At 35.0% G+C, this 15060-nt stretch overlaps 1 protein-coding gene across 1 annotated transcript in view; it reads left to right on the forward strand.

Annotated features, from left to right (window-relative positions):
* LOC113502091 overlaps positions 1-15060 on the forward strand; it is a 121488-nt gene that overhangs the window by 94486 nt on the left and 11942 nt on the right. Inside the window, exons 5-7 of the mRNA XM_026883472.1 lie at positions 5757-5900; positions 7587-7787; positions 14630-14808. Coding sequence (XP_026739273.1) covers positions 5757-5900; positions 7587-7787; positions 14630-14808 — 524 coding nt within the window. The remainder of the gene's footprint in view (positions 1-5756; positions 5901-7586; positions 7788-14629; positions 14809-15060) is intronic.

A 15060-nucleotide genomic window follows, 5' to 3' on the forward strand; every position in this document is an offset into this window, starting at 1 on the left:
AAGCAAAACTACATATTTTTCATAAAAAAAAACGTTCGCTGAAACATGTTTTGTCTTACAAAAGTTTTGACAGTATATTTTTTGTGACGCCCACTGATCCGTGCTTTGCCCATGAAACACATTTTCAGGCTTGTTTCAGGCTGATGTCACGGCTATTCTGTCCCTCGTATATTGTTGCCCGACTTAGCGCGAACTGTTTACATCGATACCTACTTTCTATGTTGCCTGTACTGTTGTTTTTAAGACATTTCGCAAAACTACTTAATGACGATAAATTTCGCAAACTTTTTTTAGAACAAAGATCGTGGTTTGCTGAGTAATAAGGCTTGAAAATTAAATACGTTTTAATTTGAATTTTCCTTAAGTGTACCTGCAAATTCACGTAAATAAAGATAGCTTTACTCAAATGTATGATACTAAATATCTTAAATAATCAATGAAACATAAAAAAATGCTATATATTTTAAAATTATTATATAAACGGTTGAACTCGGCCAAAACTGGGCATATCAAAGGCTCTCGAACGTATAGAAGGATCAGTAGATTTTCACGCCAGCAATGAATATTGCCAGATTCAATAAATCAATCACGCCATAACATGGGGCAAACCGCTGGCATTTTTGTGCCGCCATGACGCTCAGCCGCGCTGTAAAAAGCCTTTATGAAATTCATAGGTTGATTTTATAAAAGAAATACGAATAAATTCCGAGGTTTGGTGTAAATTTCATTTTTTTTCGATGATTGATTGATTTGTTTATGTTGCATTTTTGCGTAACCATTCCCTGGTAATTCATTTATTGCTGCCAATTTATTTATTTGAACAATTTTTTAAAAAGCAAAGCCCAAATGTTAACAACCAAACAAATAATGATTAACCAATAAATTTGACAAAAATAAAATCCATTTGACACATACTACAATACTAGTCGTTTCTCACTAACACTGAAATATCATTCAACCCGCGACAATCCGTAATCTTTTATTCGTATTGGCTCGGTATGATACGAGGCAGACTTCAACAAATTGCGGACCTTCGCCCAACATTTATTTTATATCTGAAACTGTTTGTGAGATATCCAGACAATATTTGTAAAGAAAATGAATAACAAAAAGCGAAATAAATATATCGAGATTTTTGATGTCATTTTTGAGTACGCAGTCATACTTTTTAGGGTTTTTGTCCAAAGAGAAAAACACTGAATATAATTGCGTCTGAGCGAATGCCACGACTATGAGTCTCATATACCATGATAGCTAGCTAGGTAATTGTGTTTTGATATAAGATGATGTTTTATTGTTGTCGCTATAACACCAATGGGTGAACAAATTTGTTTTCTTTCGCTTTAGCGTATGAAGCCCTAACAGTACCGAGCCCAATTTGAGCGGTTTATCACATCAGAACCTCGCTCTTTATCAGGCAATGATTTAAAAACAAAAATAGTCGATAGCAAACGACACACGACAGCGTGTATAGCAGAGCAATTTGAGAATAAAAAAAAAAACGTCAAGGCAAGTGTTCCTAATGGTTTTGCAAGCACTCTTGAAACTTAAACGAATCGAACTGCAACCTAACTTAATGCTGTTGACAATTTTTCGTGATTTATAGTTTGCATTTAATATTATACGAGTACCTAATTCTAACTATTTTTATAAATACGTATAGAAGCTTGTTTGTTACGCACTTAAACTCAATTTAACGAGATCTTTTTGTATAAAAAGCGTAACATGTGTATTAAACAACATGTACTATATTGACAGATAATTATAACATTGAATAGAGCAGAGCAGCAAGTACAGAGTTTTGATTAGGAAATGAATAATGAAATAATTAGGTAACTTGTAATCACCCGATCATTTCTCAACTTTATCTTTTGTCTTACTTAGCCAAAAAAGATATCTGAAAACCGTAAACAAAGCTTGTGGCTGTCTTGATCTAGATTACGCTAGCTTAAAAGTTTGCTTGTTTTTTGGGCAAAAGGACCAAGTAACAAGCAAACGCCATACTTCACCTACCTACCTGATTGCTACGAGTCAGACGAATATTTAGGAACCACAAAGCTTAGCTTCATGAAAGGTTTTTGTTTTTGCGACACCATTATTTTGTTTGACGTATTTCAGTAAGAAATTGTTTCATAGCTAAAGCAATAAAGAGCTGGATATTTTGGGCCTTTCATTCGAATTTGTTGGTTAGTTGACCTTAATAAATGTAGTTTTTTATTTATTGGAAATAGTTTAGGTACAATGAAAAGAAGTAATATACATCTTCTCTTCATAGTATTAATAATTTAATATTGCTGCAACTTAGATATCTGCTTTATACACGGTTAGAAAACATTTAAGGCAATTATAGCCATGTATGTATGTCTTCATAATTATCTAGTGAAATGTAGAGAGTATATTTTAAGAACTTGGTTTGCTACATGTTGTAAGTACCTATACTACGTAAAATTTTGATTCGTTTCTGTCTCTGAAGAATGTTTGTTCTTCGTGTTTTGGCATCTCTGTCTCTAAAAGCAAGCATCTGTTTTCCAATTTGGGTAAAACGTAGGAAAAGCTTAGCGCTTTCTATCGAATAAGTCAGTTTGAACGTAAATCCCTACGGATTGAGGGAAATAGTGCACGATTTGCAAGTATATAGATGATTTACTTGCAAACCTTTTTAGGGTTACGTATCTAAAGGGTAAAAACGGAAACCTATTACTGAGGCCCTGCTGCCTGCTCCTCTGCCATCAGGCTTTATCCCAGGACCTGATAGCAAGATAGTTAGATTTTTTACATAATTGTTGTTTCTATTAATGTGACAACAACGTTAAGCAACGGTTGTAATTTAGAAGCCGAATAAATTTGTCAGTTCCCACCCTTAAATTTAATCAGTAACCAACTGGTTTTAATTTAGCCTAATTGTAATGAACCATCAGTGCTACAAGTTCGACTTGCCCTTGACCCGGTTATTTGAGTACGTATTGGCAGACAAGGAAAACAGTCTGAAAATATACCTCTTACTGTGTAGGTGGATAAGTAAAATTAGTTTCGTAATCCAGCCTTGTGATTTTAACATTATAAATAAGCTTACCTCGCTTCGCTATAACAAATCACGTTTCACTTGATGGACAAACCGAAACTAAATTATAGCTCGAATTCAATGATCATTATAATCATTTATAACCGTTGAAACGCGTAGAGTTTTAGTTTCGATTATTTAAACTTCTAATTTGATCGCTTGTCATAATATTGAATGTAAGATAGGCTCGAAGGACGACATTACCCTAAATTAAGCCGGGACTTTAATCGTTGAAGGGAGAGGACGCTATGTACAATGCAGTACTCTGTCTCGCTTCGACAACACCATTACTCCCAGTTCAATAGCTCATGGTATAGGTATAGGTTCTCTCTCCCTTAAAATAATGTTAACAGTGACGTTAAAGGCTTATTTATTTAACACCCTAAAAGGTTTTAGTCTTGAGATCCGTATTCTGAATAGCAGGTTTAATAATATCCGCTTTGTAAAAGTGTATTATTAAGCTTATTCTTATTGTTCTGGTGTTGATCTGACAAAGACACCTTGTATTTTACATAGAAATATGTTGAATGAGTAACATCCGAATAGGTACTGACTGCAGTTACCGACGCTTTTGGCATTGAAAAATGTAGTTAAACAGTAGCTTTTAAGTATCTGGAGTGATTCAGTCAGACATACATAAGTTTAGTGCTCCAATTATTTTTGCTTTGAAAAAAATATTTTATTCGAATCTACCACCACTAAGTATCAAAGTTACAAGAAATTTGTTTAAGAAAATAATTGTTGAAAAGAAGCAATTCATACAAAACACCGGTTCATTATTATGGACTGATCATTCCCGAAAATAGTCAGACGATTCCGATGTCACATTATCATACCCGTATATTTTTAAGTAAAATAGACTCATAATGTTCATCTCAACAACGCAAACGAACCGGTCGCGCTGGAGAAATTATGGAGAGGCCTATGTCCAACAGTGATGATGAATGTTCATCTCATATTCATTATAAATGCGCTTTATGAAAGTTATATAATTATAGAGTTACAACAATAGTGTGTTCAATGGACAGGTTACATAAAAAATACTACGTATATTATGTTTTATCAAAGTTCGCATCACGAAAAACACTATAAATATTCGTTCGTCTAGAATATAAATAATAGTTCCCCGTCGTTCGGGCAAGTGACGTAATGATGTAACACTCGAATGTGAGTCGGCATCTAAGGTTGAAAGTCACGTTTTAACACTTTGGATGTCTGCCGAAGTATCGACAAATCTATGTGTGTGAGTATGGTAGATCTGGAGTTGTTTAAATCAGGGAACTATTGAGATTAGACGTTGTATCAGATGAGATGTGCCTTTGTTATTGGCGAGAGTTATTTAGAAATGCGATTTCTGGCCTAGATTATTTAATAAACTTGAGAGGTATGGATTCTCGAAAAAATAATATCAGAGAAAAATCTTCTTCAAAATTTTGTAGAGTATAATTTTTCCAATAACCTCATTTTATATAAATAATCCAATAATTGAATTATATAGAAACCTGAATTATAACAATCCGAGTTCAACGTATTTATCCAGTTTCCGATTTCATCTCGATTCTTTTAAATCGACAAAATCTCATTATCCGAATTCGAAATTGACTCGATTTTAGTCCTCATTTTAAATTAAAATGGCTCCTGACTGTACCTTTGTTATGCGATCTACATAATGGTGACGTATTGTCAATGTGAAAGCTCGCAGTGATTTGTAACACTTGTTTAATGAACTGTGTATCGATATAATGCTATTTATTCAGTTGTTTATTTGTTTTCGACAACAACGTGATAAATTAACGATTGCAATTTCAGTTAACATGGAGTGGATTTCTATGTTTTCCAGTCGTTTCATCAGTTTAGAATATAAGCTGTTATTTCGATCAAGCGTGCCGTTAAATGCTCTTATTTCAAGCCTAATTTCGAGGATTTTCGGATTTTAAAAAGCCGATAGTATATCTCTTATAACTTATAACTGTTTTTTATTTTTTAGGTATTTATTTCCAAATTGTAAAGATGAAACCCTATTACTGAGTCACCGTCCGTCTTACCATTGCCAGGCACCTGTATTACACGAACCATGAATGTCAGATTGTTAAAATGATCACATATTATGTATTACTGCTGCTGCTATACTAGCATCGTAAAATAGTTTGTCACCTAATTAATTTCTTCGCCCACCTATACGAAAAACTAAGTGTCATAATCCGATTCACACTTGACTGGTTTTAACATTAAAATATTACACGAATCTCTTATTCTACCTTCTGTTAAACAATGCGGAAAACATGGCTATTTCTAACCAAAATTTTGACGTGTCATGATTGGGGAACGAAATGAAACAATATTTCGTCTCGCCTCCCCGGGGGCTACTGGTCCTTTGTCTATCCACATAAAAAGTGGCTCTCATCCATTTTGTGACATAAGCCTCAGGTTCTGTCGTCATCTATTGGTCCGCTGAGACCTGGACCGACAAACAGTTTGCAGTTTGTTAGATTGTAGATATTGAACCAATGACTTACTAGATTGCTATAAATTGAATTCTATTGGTATTCATTGCAAGTTACTAACTGATAGTGAATACGAGACTTTGTTTTAGACCTTATCCATAAGTCCTAATAAAATCAATACAACTCTTGGGTTCGTCTGGTCCTTTTATCCGCCTACCCGTTTACTTATCTTTTATGTTTGTTTGTTGCAGTGCGTCCCGGTGCCCGGTCTCGGGTTCCGCCGCGGCTCCTACCGCTGCGTCTGTCGCAGAGGCTTTTACTTCCCAAACACTACTGCAGACAACAGATACTATAATGGAAGTGATATTGAAGAAGAGTACGAGAAACATCTCTTGGTGAGTATATCATAATAGTATTTATTTAAATTTTTGCTAGATGTAGATTCTTTTTGAATGGCAAAACAGTCGACTTTGAAAATTGAAATTTCAGTGTCAATGCCGTTTTTTGCCGTAACTTAGTATTTAATATAATTTTTTATCATTCTAAGAGAGACATAACTTAAGCACAATCAAGCTTTTTAAATACTGCTATGCTATAGACTCTACAACTAAGTTGGACTTCAAAGATTACATTTCACAATAAACCTCAGCGATATCACGAGACGATACCTACATGATATCGGTATATCCAGGACTTATACCAAGGAGGATACAATACTCGCAAAGTGGATAGAAAACCCACTTAGTAAAATAAACTTGTTGCTTCAACAAATACAATCCATTTTATGTCTCCGTTGAAAGATTGAGTAGCGATTAAATGCTGATTCATCCACCGTGTCCTTTATTTCTTTTTTAAATTGCGGACAAAGGACCAGATTTGAGAAACTTGGATTTAGGTTTTATTTATCAGTGCTTTAATTATTTATGTTAGCTTCGTCCGAAAAACGAAATTTGTAGTGAATAGGACTTGATTTTGTTATTAGGTTATGACTGAGCCTGGCTATTCGGGTGTTTATTTCACTGGTGTGAGCTTACCTACGTTGTAGGGTGCAGCGAAATCAATTTGGTGCTGCCTTAATTTAATTCTGGAGACACCTTAATTTACTTAAAATTAAAAAAGTATAAAAACGGGGACATTTAAAAATCAATTTTCAGACCAACCGAATCCCAAAAAGAAAGTAATTCCACAAAAATATTTTTGCACGTAATAAAATTATCTCCATACTTTACCGACTAAATTACTTTTTTCCCGTCATTCTTTGAATGTTTTAATTTACAAAAAATGTTTATTAAAACGGTTAATGAATTTACAATATACCAATTATATGAAATTCAGAGATCGTTGGCTGTGGAGGGACACATTAATTTAAATTTATGACCTGAAGCTTTTTATTTCATTACCGTACTCATATTATCATACTCGCACACCAAATCCTAACTATAATCCTTATACCTTTTACCCTTACAATAAACAGAAATCTGAATAACAGTTACCTAACATAAAAGTCTGTAAATGAACCACAAGAAATTGAACGAAATCATTGTTTTTTCTAATAATATTATACAAGCGAAAGTTTTTTATGTACAGTTTTTTTTCTCTTTGATAAAAACTTCTGGACGAATTAAGACGAAATTTACTACATAGACGGGATTAAAATGAAAAAAATTACCGATTTTATTTTTAAGTGTGATCTATTTATAGATTTTTTGATTTTCTATTTATAGCAGGTGAGCCCGCAACAGCTAGTTAACATATAAACTCATCAAAAGTGTTCGGAAGCTGATTGTATATACTAGAAAGCATTAATGTCAATAAAGTTTCATGAAATCACGATTCTAATACCAATAAAGCTTGAAACCTGACAAGAGTTTCCAAAAGTCAACTATGAATAAAACAGGCTTCCAAGATATTAAAGTTAATTCACCTTAATCTAAACCCATACTATGGCTGGCGGAGAAGATCGGGATCTTCAACTACAGGCATTTTATATGCCTAAATGACCACTCCAGGCCATGTATTGTGAACCAAATATCTTTTTAATTTTAAAAAAAATTACTAAACTATTATTTTGTCCTATTCAGCTCCAACGCAGCTTATACTCCATCCCCGATGCCTTCGAGTGCCTCCCCTGCGCGGAGGGTTGCGAAGCCTGCGTGGACGGCTCCCCGTGCGTGGCAGCCCTCAACTGGGTCGTCAGGACCACTATCTTCGCTCTCGCCTGCTTCGTCATATCCTGTCTGCCGTTCATAGTGTATTTCACTATCAAGTACGGACATGTTCGGGTAAGTATTCTGACTCTCTGGACAACCGAGTGGTTGAGGTCTCACGTCAATCTCACTATGCGTAACGAGTCGCGGGTTCGATACCCGGGCAGGTTGTGGGTAGGTGATCCACGGATGCTTGTTCTGAGGCTGGGTCTTTGTGAATGTGACTTGAACGTCTGTGAAACCCCCCAAGGTTTTATTTCTATTAATCTTTGTAATTTTTTCAACCGTCGTTCCGTCATCCTATTTTTGAATGTGACCCAGTAGAAACACTTTGAATGTTTAATAAACCTTTCAATCAGAGACAGTTTTATTAAACCAAAGCTACGTGTTACCTTTGAATCACGCTCGAGTTTCCTGTCTTGGTTACCGTGAGGTAAGCGCTAGATAAAATATTTAAGAACGTGTTCAATTTAAATAGCGGTTTAGTATTCTGGGATAAGACTAGTCGTTACTCATCATAAGATTATGTTTTACATAATAGTAACCATTTTTTATAGGCAGGGTTAGTGTGATGACGCCAGAGTCAAGATAAAATATGTCATAATCAGGGCTTTGTGTATGACTGTACATGTTTAGGATACTTAATTAACTATCGGAATGAATAGGATGAAAATGCGTGTCATTAGCTCCGCGGAACTACTGGGAAAAAAATAGTTCCGTCGCGGAACTGTACCAGGGAACTACTGGGAATAAACCAAATGGAGTGACCATTTGATTACTCAGTGTAAGGTCGTGAGCTCGAATCTCGGCACACACCGATGCCTGTGTGAAAACATTATGAAAATTTACCTGAGAATAATAAGGTGGAGATAAATATCAATCATAAGATAGGAAAAAGAAAATAATCGAGAAGACTATTATTAGAACACTAATTACATTTTCCTCCCACACCATAAATAACTGGAAAAAGTTTTAGTTGAGACACAACAACGAATTTTCAATAAGTAACATCTGGCATTTCTCGTTAAACAAGAACTACGAAACTGTACAGTTCTTAATAACTGTTTTCTTTTACTTCTAGCCGACAAGCTTCTGGTTTTCTTTAGAAATTACATTAATCGTAGGGCCTCAAAACAATCAAACTAATAGTTTTTTTTAACTCTTACATAATTGCTCTAAACTAATGGCCATGCCATAAGGACACCACATCAAACGCACTGTGTGCAACGTGTCGTAAGACAAGGATTGGTGGATTACACAAATGCTTGTCTAAGTGTAATGTGAGTCTAAGGTCCAGTTTCACCATACTCTGTTTGTTAAATCATAATCGGTCATTTACTAATGGATTGTTAATAGTTAACGGTCTGTTATGTCGTCATGTGTCCCACGGCAAAAATTTAACAAGGCATTAGTAAATCTGCCATTTAACTGAATGACGGGCAAGTCATTCGCTCTTATTTTAAGCAACCAGATTGAAGTGCTCGCTTCCGACGTGTATTTATATGGAATTGGACGACATTTTACATAGTCGTATAATACGTCGTTTGAAATGAAATGTCAAGGTATCTAGGTGTTGTTTACGTTTTGATTAGTTGTGTTCGGTTTGTTGCGGTGTAATTTTTTCGCGATTTTTTGAAATAAAAAAATGTCGAAGAAGACACGTGGACCGAATTTTACCACACACGAAAAAGAACTCCTGATAGAATTAATTTCACGGCATAAGGATATCGTGGAAAATAAAAAAACGGATGCCGTGACCAGTGCAACGAAAAATGAAGGGTGGAAGAAACTGGCAGAAGAATTTAATTGTTTAAGTTCTTTTCACGTGCGTCACGTTGAGCAATTAAAAACCTGCTGGGACAACATCAAACGCACCACACGGAAAGACAAAGCCGCTGCCAAAAAAAATATTTTTTTAACTGGTAGGTGACACAGCTATTTGTTTTAAAACATGAACTAGCTAGGCCTGAAAACAAGAAGAACACAATATGCTACAGCTAGGCACATCCAATGCTTGTACGGTATAGCCGAGTGGTTAAGGTCATCACGCCAAACCCACTGTGCGCCGCGTGTCGTGGGTTCGATTCCCGCGTAGTACAAGCATTATTTTGAGTGATTCACAAATGCTTGTTCTGAGTCTGGGTGTCTTTTTGCATGTGAATTGTATGTTTGTGAAACCCAACGACACAGGGATTAAATTCCTTAGAGCAATAGTCGTTTTTAAAAAGAAAAGTGTATAGATTTATTCCGAGAAGTTGTGCTAAGTATTGTGTTTCTTTGCAGGAGGAGGCAAGCCTGACATTCCACCACCAGGACCACTTCAAGGACAAGTGGAAATCTTACTTGGCCCAACTTTGGATGGACTTGATAATCCTTATGACTCTGATATACATTTCTCAGATCAGGAACTTCGTAATTCAAATACTGAAATTGAAGTTCTTAATAAAAAAGTATATTTATGTGTTATATTTTTATAGTAACTTTAATTAACATAATATTGTAATTTTTTTATTTATTTACCAGGATGATATCGAGTCTGGGGTCGTTCTGGGATCACAGACAGTACTCAATGCCAATGCGCCTTCTTCACCAATATTTAAAGATTCCAGTATGTCTCAGAAAAACAAAGGCATTATTCCAACTGAGGTGGGTAAAAATATTTATGTAGGTACTGGCAGACAAGTGGCTTTTATGGCCATTATAATTATGAAATAATTAATTACAATAATTTTTCTATTTTTTTTTAGAAAGTGGAAAATAAAAAGTGGAGCAGTTGGACTCCAAGAGATTTGAAAACTAAAGTGTCGACTACACTTTCCGGCAATAAAGAACTTTCGACATCAACATGGCTGCACCGAAGAAGGCCAAAGACTTCTTTGCAGGACAAAGTCCTGCAAAGCAAATTATTACTTATTGAGAACATGTTGAAAAATACCCAAAAAGAAGCTGCCCTAAAGGAAGAAATTTTACGAGAACAGTTAAAACAAGAAAAAATTAGAACGGAGAAATTGGAAATGGAACTTGAAATGTTAAAAAAAAATATATGATTTTCGACTTTTTATTTTATTTTACAAACGAATTTAATTAAACTAATACACCACATTATGTTTTTATTCTTTAGTTACATTTATGAATCATGTTTTTATTTGTACTTAAGATTTTTTCATTTGTACTTAAGGTACTAACTGTTTTCGGTCTATAAAATTTAATGCAGTTAAAATAAAGACATCATAACAACTAATAATTATAAATCAATTATGAGATGCATTTAAATGTAAACTTTTAAAATAATTATTTATTAGCTCTCTTCGCTTAGGATTTATATCTCTCATAACTCCATTATTTCTTTGTTCCCTGATATGGCTCTGACGGAACAAATCTTCCCATGGCATAATTAACTCAAGTTCAGGATCATCTGGTGGTAACTCTTCCTTTCCCTTTATTGCAATATTGTGCAGTATTCCCGTTGCAACAATAACAGCAAGACATTTTTTCACTTGTATCTGCATCCCCAAGGCAAGTACAGGGAATCTTCGTTTCCACACCCCAAACATGCGTTCAACAGGATTTCTGCTTCTGATTTGAGCCTCATTATATAGTATATCCTCTGGGGTTTGTGGATTGTCCAGTGGCATCATGATATAAGGCCGATTCATGTACCCACTATCAGCCAATAATACAGCATCCCTATACTTGCCGCTTTCGAACAAAGCATTCCTGTAGGAAGCGTTCCAAATAGTTTGGTCTTGGCTACTGCCAGGCCATCTTGCCACCAAATCTAAAATTTCTAAATTTGCACTGCAAATCGCTTGCACATTTATGGACATGTAGCCTTTCCGGTTCCTAAAATATTCTGCATTTACCCCACCAGGGGAACGAATCCGTACATGTGTACAATCTAGAGCACCCAAAGCTTTTGGAAATTTTGCAATATAAAAAAATTCAACTGAGTTTTCCTTATCTCTTCCACTGTGTCTGGGAACTTGATACAATTGCGGCTTAATGAGGCTATTGCAGCAGTGACTCTGTGTATGATTCTGTGAGATGACGATTTACTTATACCGCAATAATCACCAACTGATATTTGTTGGGAGCCAGTCGCATAGTATCTCAAAGTCAAAAGAAGCTGATTTATGGGTGAAATTGATTCGTTTCTGAAACAAAATAAATGATTAATTTTATAAAACATTCATGTATTGAATAAGCCTTATAAATCTTACCTGTATTATGTAAATCTGTGTTCGTAAAGTTATAAGGTTGTAGGTGGATATAATCAAAATATCACACATGATAAGATGGGTTGTATAAGTGCATAAAAATACTACTCAATGATTTCTTGCATTTCATAACGTACATGATGGTCTTAATTAATTAATAGACGACTTACCGATCTGATGGATATTCTAATTTATCTTCGATCAACTGGAGAATATCAAGGGTCATATCTTTTGATAAACGAAACCTGGTACAAAAATCGACATCATCGTATTCTTCGAAATAGCAATGACGATCTTTAAAAATTCTGGGACGTCGTACAATTCCATCTAAGCAATCTAAATTTTCTAAAATGTTATTTGCAAAAATAAAATTATATGCAGCGTCCATTTTGACGTGACTTTGACAATCTGTTAGTGTCTAACAGACGTCTTGACCGGTGATTAGATTTAATGCCTTGTTAAGCGAAGTTAACAGACGTTTAGTCGTGGTGGGACACTCGATAACTTTAACAGTCCGTTATCTGTCTTAACAGACCGTTAAATATTTAACAGAGTATGGTGAAACTGGACCTAAGTGTCTTTGTGCATGTGTCTTAAATGTTTGCGAAATCTTCCACGACTTTAAATTTCTAAGCGCCAATAGTTGTTGGATCAAAAACAAAACCGATTTCTGATAGGTACATTTCGCAATAGTTTGACAGTATACCATGGTTAAAAGGATCTTCAATCAATCAATCAACGGACCGCCGGACCCTCAGGCTTCAAATTCCACCAAACGTATCACTTAAGATTAACATGCTTAATGACCTCAGAACCCCAGAAATTAATACTTTTTCCCGAACTTTTGTCATGGAATCAAGTAAGTTAATTGTTCACAACACATGGGTAGGCATCGCGTATATGTCTTAAGAAAAAGTTATTATGATATTGGCAGTGACTGATGATGTGTTGACTAAATGATTGATGTATCCTAGTACTAGCTGGGATTGGTATTGATGATTCTCACTAAGATATAAAATCTTAGAAATGTTTATACGGTTTGTAGCTATGGATTAATTAAAGCTGTTCGTCAAATATCTAGTATTGGTCGATAAAATTTGTGGAAACACGGATTTACACGTGTAATTGAGTAGAAACGGAACCCAATTTTTTATTTTTTTGAAAAAATATTTATCTTTCTATTTTGCGCGCGGTATTGAAAATCACACATACGAGTTATCTTTTTCTGCGAATCTCCCTTTTTTTGGTTATAGCAGTTTGGAATCACCCAACTAAATAGTAAAAAAGCATTTAAAAATAGATTGAAAACGTTTCATTTGAAAACTAGTGTTGTTCCGCTTTATGGACTAGATTAATTGTCGTTTTATGTCAAGTAGTTACTGGCGAAGCATATCGTTGCTCATAGTAGATTAAAGGTGCATTTTACAACACGCGCTATTCATGCTAAAAAAATTGTAGTGAAGAGTCACAATATGTTTTTTTTAATGAAGTCAATATTAATGACACTAACAAATATTGTCTCATTATCTTTTTTTTTCAGAATCATATGTACACAATGTTATGTTACACAATATGTACACACAGACGTGTATTAACGTAGTTCCATTTACCTTTCCCTCTAAAACAAAATCGGTAAGAAGCTTTAACGAGCAACAAAGGAAACTCACCTTTATAACTACCTTCATAAGGTGCTTAATCAAATAATTCTGTATCAGGAACGTAATATTCAGAGCAATTCCACATTGAAACCAAAACAGGTAAACTTAACCAGTTACGGAGTACGCAATTAGTCTCCGTTATACTATATCAATATGATTGAAATGTATCATGTTAACTTAATGTAACATCGCCTTTACATATACTGACTAGATCAAAATTGATTTAACCAATGAATTGAATTAAACCCTCAATCCTTAAGGAACTGTAAAACTTGATAAATGAAAATTAGAGGAGAACTTTGGTAAACTGCAAATAGTTTTCTACTTGCTCTGAAAAATTCTATTCAAGCTCATTCATAACACATACTTCTAAAGAAAAAAGGAAATAATTATTTCAATATAATGCTTCACCTTACGTTCCTCAGTCTAAGTTGAGTAAAACATTAGAAACACCATCTTCCAACTTTGAAAATAGCTTGTTGAACAGAACAGGAAAACAGTTATTTCTGCCCCCAAAAACAAACTTCCAGCATTAAAGCTATTAGACACCAGAAAAGTTTTCAAAACCGCACACAAAATGATACAAATCTCGCGCCTATTTTAGCAATTTTCGCCGACTTTTGCCTTCCGTGGGCCATTCTAACGCCGAAACAAGATAGCTAGACGAAAATTATGATTGTACTTACAATGTTTCCGAGTCGTATTTCGAGGGCCATGCGAAATCTTGCACCGAAATTCTTATGCAGATAGGTACAGTTGGGTCAACGTTTTTGACCTTGCGTGTTTCGGATGGTTGCAGTTCTTGAATACAGCAATGAATATTTACCTGTATTTTTGTGTAAGTTTCAAAAAATATCTTTTGACTGAGTTTTTTCTTTATATTGCTTTATTTAGACGAGGTCAAGACCTTGGTGACAGAATGAGTTAACTTCGTTAACTAGTACTACTAAATTGAGTGTATTTCAAGAGGACAATAAAAAAAGTCTGCATGTCGGCATGTAAGCACCTCAGGCCAATTTTAAGCACGGCTATTGTTCTACAGGTTGTCAGAGCGGCGAGTCCAGCCCTCCTGAGGGTCATCGTCCTTGGAGCCCTCCTCATCTACTGCACTACCCTCGTGATGTATGGAAGGCCGACGGTCCTGACCTGCACCGCGAGGGTCTGGCTGCGCGAAGTCGGTTTCTGCCTCACGTATGGAGCTCTCATGTTGAAAACATGGAGGTAGGTATTCTTACAGTATAGAATGCTGATGATGGGTATGTGTTTGGTTATATTATATGTAGTTAGTAAATGACTATAGCTTAATAGCTGTAATTAAAAAAAACAGTGTCGTTGAGGTAATTTAAGATGGAGCATTTCAAGTCTATTTTATTAAACGTTTCCTTAAAATTATAATACATCATTTAATAACACAAAATTGAAGGGTTACTCACAAGTGATCTAATTATTTACTCAGGCCGTCATAAAAATCCA

Source organism: Trichoplusia ni, chromosome 16, assembly GCF_003590095.1.
Source record: "Trichoplusia ni isolate ovarian cell line Hi5 chromosome 16, tn1, whole genome shotgun sequence".
Classification (NCBI taxonomy): domain Eukaryota; kingdom Metazoa; phylum Arthropoda; class Insecta; order Lepidoptera; family Noctuidae; genus Trichoplusia; species Trichoplusia ni.